Below are 13,138 nucleotides of genomic sequence, written 5' to 3'. Positions count from 1 at the left end.
GGAAAGCTGCCATCATCAAACATCCTTTGCAGAAAACATTCTTTGAAAAGTGTTTTGTGCATCTTTTTAAATTTACATTGTCCATAAAGCATCAGTGTCAGCATCGAATACCTGTTGTCAGAGCCGCCAAACGTGTCACTCTTCATAATACGTACTGGGCTGTGCTCACTCAAGCACTTTGGAACCATTTCCATGCTTTCCAAGCACCCTACTGATTTTGTCTTCTTTTTTTTTTTATGATATCACATCAAAGCATGAATTCTTCTATGTTGTTCCTCAAGGTTTTACTGTTTTTAATTTTGGATTTTTATTTTGGATGGATTTTGACTTTTTTTAAATGCATTTTTGGATGCTCAGAAATGGTCAAATTTTGCACCAAATCTCTCCGACCAATTCTATTGACAAAAATAATTGTGACAACTTATGAGGTGTAATTACACACGAGTATAGCCATCCGTACTTTACTATATAATGTGGACTGCGTCTATGAGGCATGCACTGTTGAAAGTCTACTTCACCTCTTTAAAAAAAACAAAACAAAACGCAGTTTAACAAAACGTGAAACGATCCAGAGATTTGCTATGAAAATATTTAATTCCAATACCAAACACTTTACTCTACATCCAAACACTTAAAATCCTTCAACTCCCAAATTAAGATTGAAGTGTTTTCAAGGAATTCCAGCACCCGTGGGAACCCAGGTAATAAATCCTACCGGAGGTTACTGCTGGTGACCATGAGGTGGGACTCTGTGGTCCGGAAGATGTTGTGGATGGCTCGAGCCGCCAGCACCTGCCTCATAGCCTCGTAGATCACCTCCTGATTGTTGCCACAGCGCACCGCCATGGAGCCCAGGAAGCGCACGGCGAACACCTGCTGCAGGAGGGAGTCTACGGAAAAACACCAACATTCACTCACACGCAAGCAACATCAACACGCATGTTCAGCAAAGATAAGGAATACGGGAGCACTGAAGTGTTTTCAAGAGCTAAAATGGATGATTAAATATCAGGCAGACGAAGAAAACGTTTACCGTCACTTTCAGTGGAACAGTCATCATCTGTTTCTCCAAATGGATTTGTGCGTCTGTCAGGAAGGAAGCACACAAACCCACGTACACACACACACACACCCCAACAACAAACTAATGATTAAACCCCTGGACTGAACCATTAAGAAGCAATATTTGCTTCCTGGAAATGACATGATGAACCAATATCAGGTCGACTTTCAGGAAATCATCACCCAGCAGCAGCACCTCCTTATTTCTCAAAGGCATGCGCCCACACAAGCTTCCTGGCTCATCAGTGCCCTCACCTCCCACCGGCCCTGTTCTGGTCCTGAAACTCGGAAGCTGGCAGCATGATGTCAAATTGAATGGGTGTCCCGGGGGCGATCAGGTCCTCTGGTTCCGGAGCAGCTCCTGTCTTTTGGGAGCTGCTGGTAATGTGGACGCCTCCTGGCTTCGCTCTGCAGGGGTGACACAGACAGAATGACTATTGGAATCAACCAAATCACTGACTCAAGGGACATTTGTCGCATCTAATACTCAAATGTTTACATGTAAATTGAATGAAGTTCATTGAGTCATCCATTCTCACTGTGAAGGGAAACAGCGCTGGCTGTGAACCCGCTGCTGGTGCTGGATTATTCACAGATGAGTTACACTTGAGCTAGTTACACTCTGACAGTTACTGTTTGGTATTCTGTCAGACTGAGGAGATTAGTTCTCCATGCAGTGCCCGATTTTAATGAGGGTAGAAAACCTTAACCTATTCCACAAGCAATTTAGTAGAAAAAGTAGGTCATTTCCTGCTGCCACCAGGTGGAGCTGTGACTAATCTGTCCCAAGATGCTAAGTTCTTCATTGGTCTCTAACACACCCTCAAAAATAAACGCCACTGAAAATATTGCCTCTGTGGCAGCTGTAATCACTAATAATGACTAAAAGTGTTCATAAAGAGGAAAATGTCACATTGTCAGTGTTGCACGAACATTAATACTGCGTTTCTCAATCAATTCTGGCATAAAGAACCAAAACAACAACAATGCAGGATGACATTAACAACACCTGACATGGTGATAAATGTGAAACCTTAGGCATCCGAACATGCCTGACCTGTCAGGGTTGGGTGAGCCTTCTTGTCTCTTCTCGAAGCTGGTGATGGGGGTGACGGCCTGAATGGCGGTTTGGTTCAGTCGGATGGCCACAGCCTTACAACACATCAGCAAAAACACTCTGCATCAGTGGGACTCGCTTCTAAAACCAACTGGAGGATGCAGGTCTAAAGTGTTGTCACATGATGAAAATGAGTGAAGTTCCATAAAAAGGGGGATTCCTGAGTTGATTTGATCAAAACAACATGAGGAATGTTCAGAGCTTAACTGAACTAAAAGTTTGTGAATAACTCTGTAGTGCAAATTAATGGCAATAGAACACAGAAAATCATTTATGTGTGTAAAAGTGAGGGCAAGCATACAGTTTTAAACTCTTAAAAGAAGAAATACAAGAAAACTAAGCTGAGGGCACCAGGGGTAAATGTTTATAACCACCAGATGAGCTAAATATACCCACGAGAAATTGTTCTTCTTGCCTCCAGTACTCTGTAAATGCAAACCATTTTCCAAGTCTCGGAATTCTGTTGCATTGATTTCCAAAGAGGCCTTAAATGACCATTGCTATGTCATGTACAAGTATAAAATTTCCTACTATAAAGCCAACCTTGCTCCTGAAATGATTGACATGTAATTCAAGGTTGTCTGACAGGACACTTGTCAGAGGTGATGCAAAACAATAGGTATCTAAAAGCCATGATTACTACTTAACTTGACAATATCCTGCCAAGTGGTTATCATGAAGGGAGAAAAGGTGAATGAGAGAACCACGCAGCTCCAGACTTTAAGCTGGCGAGGAGTCACACTCAGCTCCGGGATCAACATTTTATTAGAGCCAATACTGCAGGATTGAAAGGCAGTGAAGGAAACGACAGCTGCGAGGCAGTGATACACTTCTGGGGAAAGGAACTCCGTGGAAAAAACATGACTTTTTTTACTGACTCTTAAAGAGAGAGTAAGTGTGCCATTAAGTGGTGTAAAAACAAAGAGAAGGGAACCCTACAAACAACCCCTATCAGTCCCTGCTTTCTCAGGATGTTTCATCCTGCTGAGTTTAGTTGGTGTCTTTAGTTTAACTGTACGCCAGTGTGTTTCACCTCTGGGTTGTCAGTCAGGTAAATCTGTCTGGAGATGTTGTTCACTGTGCAAATCCACTGAGGAAGAAACACAGAGATTCACATTAGGACTTCCTCCGGCTCAGACATGAAGCACCTGACATGATTTGACTGATAGCAGCTTTGACAGACCAGTCAAATGTGTCAGAGCACAAAAGCAAATATGAAAACCACACAAATGAGTCTTGACAGCGATTCCTTTTCTTTTACCACTGATATTTTAGCCAAGAGATGAAAAACATTAAAAAAAAGAAATCACTTACTTCTTCGTATTCTTTTTTGCTCTCAGCTTGTAGAATCATTGATCTGGAATCAATAATGGAGTGAATTAAAAAGCATACTCAGCAGCTTCTCACTATATACTCTCAAAAATACATTAGCCTACGTTTTTCCAGAGGGGGAGGTTATCTGGAAACAGTAGTGTCTATCTTCACACTCTATAGCCATGACAGAGCTGTTGTCCAGGTCCAGGACCATGCCCCCCGCCACTGCCCCGCGAGGCTGGCACATCAGGTTCCCTCCTTGGGTGAAGAAGTACAGTCGGTCCCAGGCGGTGGTGACTAAGCCCGTTTTACTGGAGAAGAGATGAGAAAGACAAGATAAGAGTTGCAGTGAGATTTAAAATGCAAAGTAATCTTTTCACCATCATTAAAGGAATAAGGACACATAAATCCGCAGACAGATCGAGGAAAAGTGTGAGGAAGTTGTATATTTAATATCAAAAATCTTAATGCCAGTGACCCTGGTTTGTTGTCCATCATTTCTCCTTAAATAATCTTGTACTAGGTAAAATATTTGCTTTTTTCTGGACTTGTTGCAAGAATAGCATTTTATTGTGAAAGAAATGTAGTTGTTTTATTTGTACACTTAAATCCTCTACTGTGGATCATGACATAAGCCCCTTTGACTCAATACATTTCATTTCAAAAGTCTCTAGAGAACTCAGACAACAAAAACAGCTTTCTGTCTGAGTGCAGCAAGGCACCCAGGCAGAATGATACTGCAGTTCCTGTGAATCCGGGTCCGACTTCAGTCTTTGTACGGATGTCAGATTTAAGAGTAAAGAAGGATGGACAAAAGATATCCCTAGATTTCTTGAAATGGAGGAAGGAACTTGCATGAATGTGCTCAGGATTAGAAATTTTGATGTTTTCAGTCTAGCAAGCACAAAAGAAGTAGACAAAATAGTTGTCAGAAAATAAAATACAAGAAAAAGAGGTGTGGCCTAAACTTCTAATAACTGGTACTCATGTGGAGTAACTTAACTTGACATGGAGGCTATTGAATAAGGAAAAAAACATTGAATATGCACTAAAATATTCATATAATAAAAGAACTGCATTATGTTCATGCCTACGCAATGTGTGTTTATCGGTGACTTGACCTTTGACCTCCCCCCAACCATTTCAGTTCATCTACTGTTACATACGTATGCCTGCACCCGTCACGGACACGCAACAATGACTAATTCCAGTTGCTTATCTGTTTGTTTTGAAAATTCTGTTAAAGAAAAAAAAAACCTCCATTAATTTGTTTTGATTAATATGCAAGCGCGTGTGTCATGCTGCGGCTGCAGGTGACGCAGTTCCTTATATCACCTAGACTCGGCTTCATTTGACAAATATTTGAGGCAGCTGACAGTGTATGTGTGTGTGTGTGTGTGTGTGTGTGTGTGTGTGTGTGTGTGTCCTTGCTCGTATGTGTTGGATGTGTCATTAAACAGAATGGCATTTTGCGGAAACCTTTTCTCCTGTGTCACAGACATTTGTCAAAGACTTTGGATGTATATGAGGGAGAGACAGAGTTTGACAGCTCTGACATTTCTCTAAATCACATTGTGGGCTGCGCTGCAGTTCTACCCCCAGAGCCATAAAGGAAGTTTCCCTTCTCATACATCCTTTGTGCAAAACCCTGACAATGCACACTGTCGACATGTTACCTGGCCCATCTTGTCTGCTGTGACAGACTTACTGTTTACTTTGCTTGTGCATATTTTGAGGAGCATATTTCATGTTAGGTCATTTTTTTTTAATTTTTCCAAATCGATTGTAACTGCTGTATATTGATTTAGCCTGATGATGCAGCTGATTTCAGGTCTCAGGAAGAAAAGAAGAAAAGTTTCAGTTGCAAAAAAATGATCAAAGATTCATTGCCTGCTACTCAAATGTTCATTATGTTTCCTTCCAAGACACACATCAACATTTTGACTACCAAGAAATGGAAGGGGGCAGATGTAGGCGGACAACCCTGCATGCATGCGACAGGATTGCATGATTACATTATTGTTGTACGACCTGGCTCAGGCTAAACCATTTCTATAACATAAACAAATACATACAGGGAATGAAGATAGAGAAGAAATTTGTTCTGGCAGTTGCCCTCTGAACTACAGCCTCGATAGCCCACACCTCGCTGTTTTATTGGTGGGATAATTTAATGACAAACAGTCATATTGCAGACATTGTGCTAACTCCATGGACGCGCAGCAGGACTTCCTGTGCAGGCTACTTGTTTGGAGAGAGGCAGAACAGCTGATTTCCTGTATGTGATATGATACAGCGATAACTGAGCTAGCTGGGGAAGTAGCAGGCTCATGTTTCAGGGCTAATAAATTACGTGGCATCAGATCAGTGTCTAGATTCACATGCACACCAGTCCACACTTCCAAAGGGAGGAATTTCCCATGCTGATATCAGAACTGGCGCAACTCTAAGAACAACAGTGCTGGATTCATGATAGCAGGATAAAGAGCGCATTCCATCGTACTTCCTAATGTTGAGGTAGCCAGCCTTCTGGACGAGTGTGCGATTGACAGGCTCAGTGTCCTTATCTGGCATGTAGACCGTGTCCTCCACAGACAGAAGCTCCCTCTGGGACAAGCGCATGGCCTCGGCCTCCGAATCCAGTTGGGCCTGGATACTAAACACAACACAAGATTAAATGTTGTCTATTGAAACAGAGTTACACATTACACTGTATATATTAAATATTTTCAGCAATGGAATATTAAATTAAAGGAATATTCTATAAAATCACAAAAACACTGAGCAGAAAAGGAGGATTTTTACTGAAAATGCTGTGCTTCACTTGTGAATGTTTGTAAAATCGTTCTTACTTCTGAGTCATATTGGCCACAGAGGAGAGGAAGTTGTCCATCTTCTTAGACACCAGCTCAATGCCTTTCTTGAAGAAGCTGATCTAAGAGATAAGAGGTGGAGTCATTCACTCGTTTCTCATGTCACTGTGAATAGCAGCGGGCACATAATCACTTGGTTACCAACTACAGGATAATGCCTTTGGAGTTTCTCCCCAAAGTTCAAGTGTTCCTCCAAACAGAAAACTGGAATTGAATGCTGATAACCAGTTCTGTTTCTTGGCACCTGAGCTTGTGAGTAGCCTAGCATGGGTTCCAGCATAGCGACTCTCTTGCGATACTGCAGGGCATTGAGGGCGCAGTAATACTGCAGTGAAGCGGAGTGCTGCTTCCTCCTGGTGTAGGCCACCTCTTTCACCAAGTCTGCCTTCAGCTGTACACAAAGGAGAGGGTAAGAAGCTTTTTTTTTTTTTTTTGGCAGTTGTAGTTGGATTAACTTGTGAATCCACCACGTACATGGCATTAAACATTAAACAAACGCAGCAAATGAATATTCCATCTTAATACTTCAAACACTCCCATTACAAGAGCACTACAGCAATTTGTGATCAATTCCAGGTAACTCTACCTTCTCATTCTCCCTCTTCTTGGGTAATCGGCTGTACTTGACCATTGCAGCCTCGTGCTCTGCAGGTGAGGAGGGTAGATGTGAGGATCAGAGAGTGCCTCGACTACAACTTCATCCTTCTGAGTCCGCAGCTCATAAAGAATCAAACTTACCATCAGTGGCAATGCCAAATATTTCCTTCAGCGTACTTATTTCTGCAAAATTAGAAAATATAGGAAGTTTTTGCGATAAGTGTGCATGAATGACAGAATTTGAGCCTCATTATTAAAAAAAAATCTTACACAATATAGGACTCTTTTCAACCTTCGATTTAGTCTGACAGACAGGAATCAAAGCCTGGTGGCCTCTTGTAATCTCCTCCTGACATCTATTGTTTACTTCATGTAACTGTCAATCACACAGTCTTGCAAAGAGGTACACAACAGACGCCAGGGGCAAGGAGTTAAATAGTTCCGGATTTGCTTTTTGACTGTAAGACTACACTGAGGGTGAAGAAAAAAATTTCACGAATGAGGTGAAGTGTGTTATTTTACGTTTTTGATATTAAGAACACAAATGCAGAGAACAGATGAATAATTAGCCGCGGTATTATGATGAAATACATTATGACAATTCCTTTTTATGTAGTTTTAGTGCGTGCCCCTACCTGTGAGGTCTTTCTCTCTGAACTGGATCAGGGGGAAGACCATGCTGTCAGCCATCTGGTTGGCTAACTCAGAGTGGAGCGAGTTCAGCTGCATGACAAAGAAACACACACAAAAAAAAACTCAAGCATTTCTATGAAGGACACAAACAGTAGAGAGAGGAATCCTTGCCAAACATCTTGAGGGATTTCCGTTGATTTTAATATGTACAGTGACAAAAACTGCCTGTTATTCCTGCAGTGAGATGGAAAGTCACATTTCCAGAGAAACTGCTGCGCCACAAAGTAAACACGAGGAAAGTCATGAACCCTGCTGTTTACTCTGATATTGAAAACACGACCACTTATTGTAAACTCAAACAAAAACTGTAATAATTATTTACTACCAGCTCGAGAAACCTGACATGTGGTCTGAACAAATGAAGGATTTGGCAAGTATTAATTCACAGGATTAGGCGCAGAAGTGATCTTCATTCTCACAGTGAAAAGAGGTCCCCTTTGTAAAGGATGAAGTAAGGTCAAACAAACCATCAACCTGTGTCCTCTGAGCAGACGAGTGTAAGTGTGTGTGCGCGTGCGTGTTGGGAATCCAGAGCGCTGACGAAGCAGGTCTGTGTGAACACCCGTGGCTGAAAACGACAGGACCATCTGTTTTGTTGATATACCTGAGCCTCCGCTGCCCTCCACACATCCATCCATCCACTGCTTCCTTCATCCATCCTCTACTGACTCCATCCATCCATCCCTCCCTCCGCTGTGATAGAGGCATCACATCTACCTCCTTTATCCCTATTAGGAGAGTTTAGAAATTTCACAATCTGTGATTCGATATAACTTTAGAGTTCAAGGTCCTGATTCCATCATTGACTTGACATTACAGGGCATCGATTCATTTCATTTTCATTTATTTCATTGTAGATACTTGGAAATAGTTTTAAAAGTGATAAGAATGTAATGGAGTTTGTTCCAAGGTGTCTGATGACATCACAACTGTATGTCCTGGAGGCCTTCTGCTGTCTGGTGACATCACAACTGTATGTCCTGGAGGTCTTCTGCTGGACAGGGAACTCAAGCTGTTGTTGTACAGCACCGTTCGCCATCTAGTGTCTCCTCTGTTAACTGTAGTTCTATATCCTTAATATGCTGCTCTAGTTACATTTGCTTTATTTTAATGTTGTGTCCACTTTTACAGAGAAAAAGTATCTTTTCAAAGTAACTTTTTCTGTTTGTTAAAGTTGGGAATCATGCGATTACTGATGACTGATCAATCCTGCAGCTCCTTCGAGTGGCTCACAGCCTCAGTACACGTGGCGGATGCTCTCCCACATGAGCGACAAGGCGAACCACCAGTTACTGTCATTTTCTAGCCAACTTACTTGGTACTGTTTTGCATTCAGTGACGATCAGAATTAATTTCAAGTCAACCTTTGTGTTTGCACGGCTTTCGAGACTCTATGCTGATGTGACCAGCGGCCGAAGTGTTTCATAGGACTGTTTTTCATACAACCAATTGTAATGATACAAAAAATGTTATGATTTAGTTTTAGATCTATATCCCCCACAAGTAATGAAGAAGAAAATAGTCTACAAGGAGACTAAACCCGGTCCTGGTTTAATCCAACGCTCATTTTAATCTATTTTAAATAAAACTAGTTCTGGTTTTACACTGGTTTTAAGTCTCAGAGGCTCAGGTTTTCATATTGAAGTAATTTCTCTGGTCGCTACTGCAATATGCTTTGAAACATAAAAAACACCGGAATGTCTGTGTTGTTTAATATCCGTCTTCTCTGCTGTGAGAGCGCACCCATAGACCTGCACATAAAACAATGAAACACAGGCCTCACCTCCCCGACTGATTTGGCGAAGCTCTGCAGTGTGGTGATTACTTCCTCATCGCCTTTTCCAAGGGCAAAATTCTAGACGGAAAAAAGAGAGGGGACAAACTATCAAACTGCATAATATAACATGGATTTAAACTTAAAATACACATTTCTGCGAAGGAATCTAGCACATCACTTCACTTTGTGGATCCCAAAAATTCAAGCTCAGATAAAAACAAAACCAAAACCTTCCATTACATCTAATGTGCAGTCAACAACTTGAAACAAAGGCTGTACAGAGTGAATTAATAGACGCTGTCTTGACTTCAGCAGCTGAACTTCTTGTGAACTACTTAAAACAGCGTACCAGCAGTCGACAAATTCTTTCATGCTGGGATTTCAAAGAATAGCACGTGCAGAGAAATGCATTCTACACACAAATTAACAAGTGGGGGGGTGTGTGTGACAGCAATTACTAGGTGTGTCGCGTCAAGAAATTTTCGCTCTGCATGTTGTTACAAAAAAGGTCGGTATTTCACCCAAATTAGCAACAAGAATCCTTGTAGGATTTAGTCGCCATCAACAATGCTTACTTTCTTCTCATATTCCAGAAGTTGCTGTGAGAGCTGCTCTGTGGCTAATCCCATCTCACTCTGTGTGGGGAAAGAAGGAGTGAAAAAGAGAAGTTAGCAAACTGGATTACTGGGGATTTTTCTGGCAAATCTGTGGTTCGTTCTCTCTACAACTCATGTAAATCATGAAAGAATAAACAGGAAGTGAAGGAGCGTGTAGTGATGCGGAGATCAAATGAAAACTCCCTGGGTAGGTCTGGTAAATGCCATCACTACCGGTGCCACACCATTTGGAGAGGTCTTCGGGGGAACATGAGAATCATATAATGTGAATCTGAGCGTGTTGCTTCGTCATCATTTACACATCATTACTGGAAAATGCCTACAAAGTAAATTACAGAAAATCTGTCTTAAAAGGGACAGTTCACCCCACAATCTAACCACATTTTTTCTTTTGCCTATAGCCTGCCTTGAGGCCTGGTAACTCATGAACTGTCATAAGGAGTTTCATTTAGGAGCTATTTTCTTTGGACTGACCCCCACCAGCCTTGTGACATGGTCGGTGAGCAACTGGGTCATAAGTTCCTGGAAAGAGGGAATACTTCTGTCATATTTTTTGGGGTGTATTTGAACACCTCACCATGACAAATCTACTGTAGTTGACCAAAACTGAACTCCATTCAGAAAACAAACATTTTAAAAGGTGTTTGCTCAACATCATATGGAAAGATTTGAAAAAACATCAATTCATACTTTACATAAATCAACATGATGATATAATTACTTATTGATTGATTGATGGATTGGAATTTAATCACATCAAAATCTAAGCTGATGCAGCTCCTGAAAGGGGCTTTGAAGCTCACTGTGAATCACTTTCCACATTAGTTTTGCTAATTTAACTGCTTCTGTGTAATTTTACCGATCCACACACAGATGTATTTAATTTTCCAATGGGACTTCTACAGAAACGAGGTAACAATATAATTATTGGGATCATAACTGATGACGTTAAGAAAAGAAATAATAATATCTTGGATGGCCCAATGCTCTTGCAGTGTGAAAAGATGACTTAAAAACAAATCAAAGACCATCCAGGTGTTGTATGATCGACAGGTTGATGACCGCTAGATGACTAAATAGCTCTAGAAAAAAGAGAAAAATGGAAAAATGCATGCATTTTAATTTAGGGGTTAAAAGTCTGTTTCATTAGTTTGTTGGATGTAAAAATGCTGTTCATGTACATCAAATATTTCTCTTCATGCTTTGTTTCACATAGACACATACAGATATAAGAATATTGTGTGTGTGAGTGTGTGTGTGTGTGTGTGTGTGTGTGTGTGAGTGTGTTTAGTTTGGTACCTGAGCTCCAAACACACGCTGCATGGATTGTAGCAGCTGGTTGGTGTATTCTGTCAGCATGCCAGCATCTTCCTCAAACACGCTGAGCAAAGAGCGAGTCTGTGGGACAAAGGGTTTACTCCCACTTTTGATGAACGAGAACAGGAAATGACCAGTCGGATAGTTATGAATACCAGTAAAAGCTTAACATCCAAAAACAGAGGCTTAACATTGTCTGATGTGTCGTCACGGGTCTCGTCTTGGTCTTGTTGGGTCAGACAAACTAAGACTTTTTGTGAAGTGATCTTGGACTGCTCATGATCATCGTGGCTATTTTTTCCGTTCTTTTCAGAATTCTCAGGTTCAAACACGCTTACAATTTAAAGCCACACAATAAAATGCCAAAGAAAAACCTTTGACCAGATTTGTTTATAAAACGACAACAACAAAAACAGGGGACGAAATGTGAACTTTGATGCAAACCTGAGGAGAAACGAAAGGCGTAGTAATTTTGCTATGCAAACGTGGGAGTAGGTGAACAGGTGCAGCAGGGTGAGGCAGCTCCAGCACGGCAAGGATGAACACACCCATTGGCTAAAGTCTGTTTACATTTGCTCCACTTGACTTGAGACCAGAAAGATATGATACACAGTCAGCGCACGATCATGTGAACCTTGAAAATAAGTCGTGTTAATAGTTTACTGCGGGTACTGAGTGTACCTCATAATGGAAGAGAGCACATTTAAAAACTTAGAGGGAAGTGAGCCTCCAGCATGAGCAGCACTTAAAGCAGACCCATTAGAGGTCAGCTCTGCAGAGAGGAAGGGTGATGCAACAGACTGAAAATACAAATATATATCATGTGCATAATAACACACTCCTCGGTGTTCTGTGTTGCACACACCAATGCATGCAGTCTAGGAGGTGAACAACTTGAATCCAACATGCTTTTAATTACTCATAGCCGCCAATGCTTCCCTCAGCAGGGTACTGACTAATTCCAATGGAGTCCGATAATGGAAACCCCTCCCACATCATGTGAATCGGGCCCAGTTTGGCTCCAGAAAATACTTAATGCGACGTTGCAAATATTAGTAATTAAAAAAAAGGTTGCGGAATTCTGGATGACCATTCTTTGTAGTCGTGACATCTTCTGAATCTTACGGTTCACCACAATAGCAGAGAAGAGAGAGGACAGACTGTGACGAGCGATGTCTAGACGACAACGGAGACATACAAACAACGACAATTGTGATTAGCTTCCTAACTACAGTATTGTTTACAGCAGGAGGGTCCAGCCATTCCTACTGCGGCTCTACATTCCCATAACAATGTGACAATTGAGAGCTGTCATCGGCTAATGGAAACAGCCTACAACGGGAGCCGTCAGCGCTAGTAAGCTAACTTCAGCACGTAGTGTCTTTAATGTATCAGTTTCGTCTCGAAACATAATAAACCCAGCACAGGCCTACCTGAGGACTGTCCTGAAGAGCGTCCTCCAGAAGCAGTTTGTGATGTACGGCCGGCATCTTGTTGGCGGTGATGGGGAAGAAGGGAAATAGGGCTTGAATTATTTAGAGCGTGGACTCGGTTTCCCAGAGTGCTCTGCGCCAGAGAGAGAAACACGTAGGAGGCCGGACCAGTTCACGCTCCAAAGCTAATTACATCCTTAATCGAAGCGACTAATAGAGCTATGAGGCCTGTAGTGTCTAAAGGGTATCAAAATAAGAGCATTTAAACGATACATTTGTATAGTTTGGGATTTAATTAGTGTCTAAATATGTTCTTTGTTTAATGGCGAGGCCTCACT

General features: G+C 41.6%; 1 protein-coding gene across 2 annotated transcripts in view; it reads right to left on the bottom strand.

Annotated features, from left to right (window-relative positions):
- Positions 1 to 13,138, bottom strand: part of appl2 (adaptor protein, phosphotyrosine interaction, PH domain and leucine zipper containing 2) — a 17,030-nt gene extending 3,892 nt beyond the window's left edge. Inside the window, exons 1-17 of one of the 2 annotated variants that reach the window (XM_086209471.1) lie at positions 12,801 to 13,138; positions 11,350 to 11,448; positions 10,009 to 10,068; positions 9,440 to 9,511; positions 7,599 to 7,686; positions 7,105 to 7,146; positions 6,953 to 7,011; positions 6,611 to 6,757; positions 6,346 to 6,428; positions 5,997 to 6,149; positions 3,616 to 3,804; positions 3,494 to 3,536; positions 3,213 to 3,269; positions 2,120 to 2,214; positions 1,318 to 1,470; positions 1,034 to 1,086; positions 716 to 890 (exon numbers count right to left, since the gene is read on the bottom strand). In XM_086209471.1, coding sequence (XP_086065597.1) covers positions 716 to 890; positions 1,034 to 1,086; positions 1,318 to 1,470; positions 2,120 to 2,214; positions 3,213 to 3,269; positions 3,494 to 3,536; positions 3,616 to 3,804; positions 5,997 to 6,149; positions 6,346 to 6,428; positions 6,611 to 6,757; positions 6,953 to 7,011; positions 7,105 to 7,146; positions 7,599 to 7,686; positions 9,440 to 9,511; positions 10,009 to 10,068; positions 11,350 to 11,448; positions 12,801 to 12,857 — 1,625 coding nt within the window. In that variant the 5' untranslated portion in view covers positions 12,858 to 13,138. Of the gene's footprint in view, positions 1 to 715; positions 891 to 1,033; positions 1,087 to 1,317; positions 1,471 to 2,119; positions 2,215 to 3,212; positions 3,270 to 3,493; positions 3,537 to 3,615; positions 3,805 to 5,996; positions 6,150 to 6,345; positions 6,429 to 6,610; positions 6,758 to 6,952; positions 7,012 to 7,104; positions 7,147 to 7,598; positions 7,687 to 9,439; positions 9,512 to 10,008; positions 10,069 to 11,349; positions 11,449 to 11,811; positions 11,935 to 12,800 lie in introns of those variants that run through there. The other variant, XM_086209470.1, reaches the window with a different exon arrangement.

Source organism: Aulostomus chinensis, chromosome 7, assembly GCF_037954235.1.
Source record: "Aulostomus chinensis isolate RoL2024-O1b breed Wild chromosome 7, RoL_Achi_v1.0, whole genome shotgun sequence".
Classification (NCBI taxonomy): domain Eukaryota; kingdom Metazoa; phylum Chordata; class Actinopteri; order Syngnathiformes; family Aulostomidae; genus Aulostomus; species Aulostomus chinensis.
This window is presented reverse-complemented; position numbering and strand designations above follow the sequence as displayed.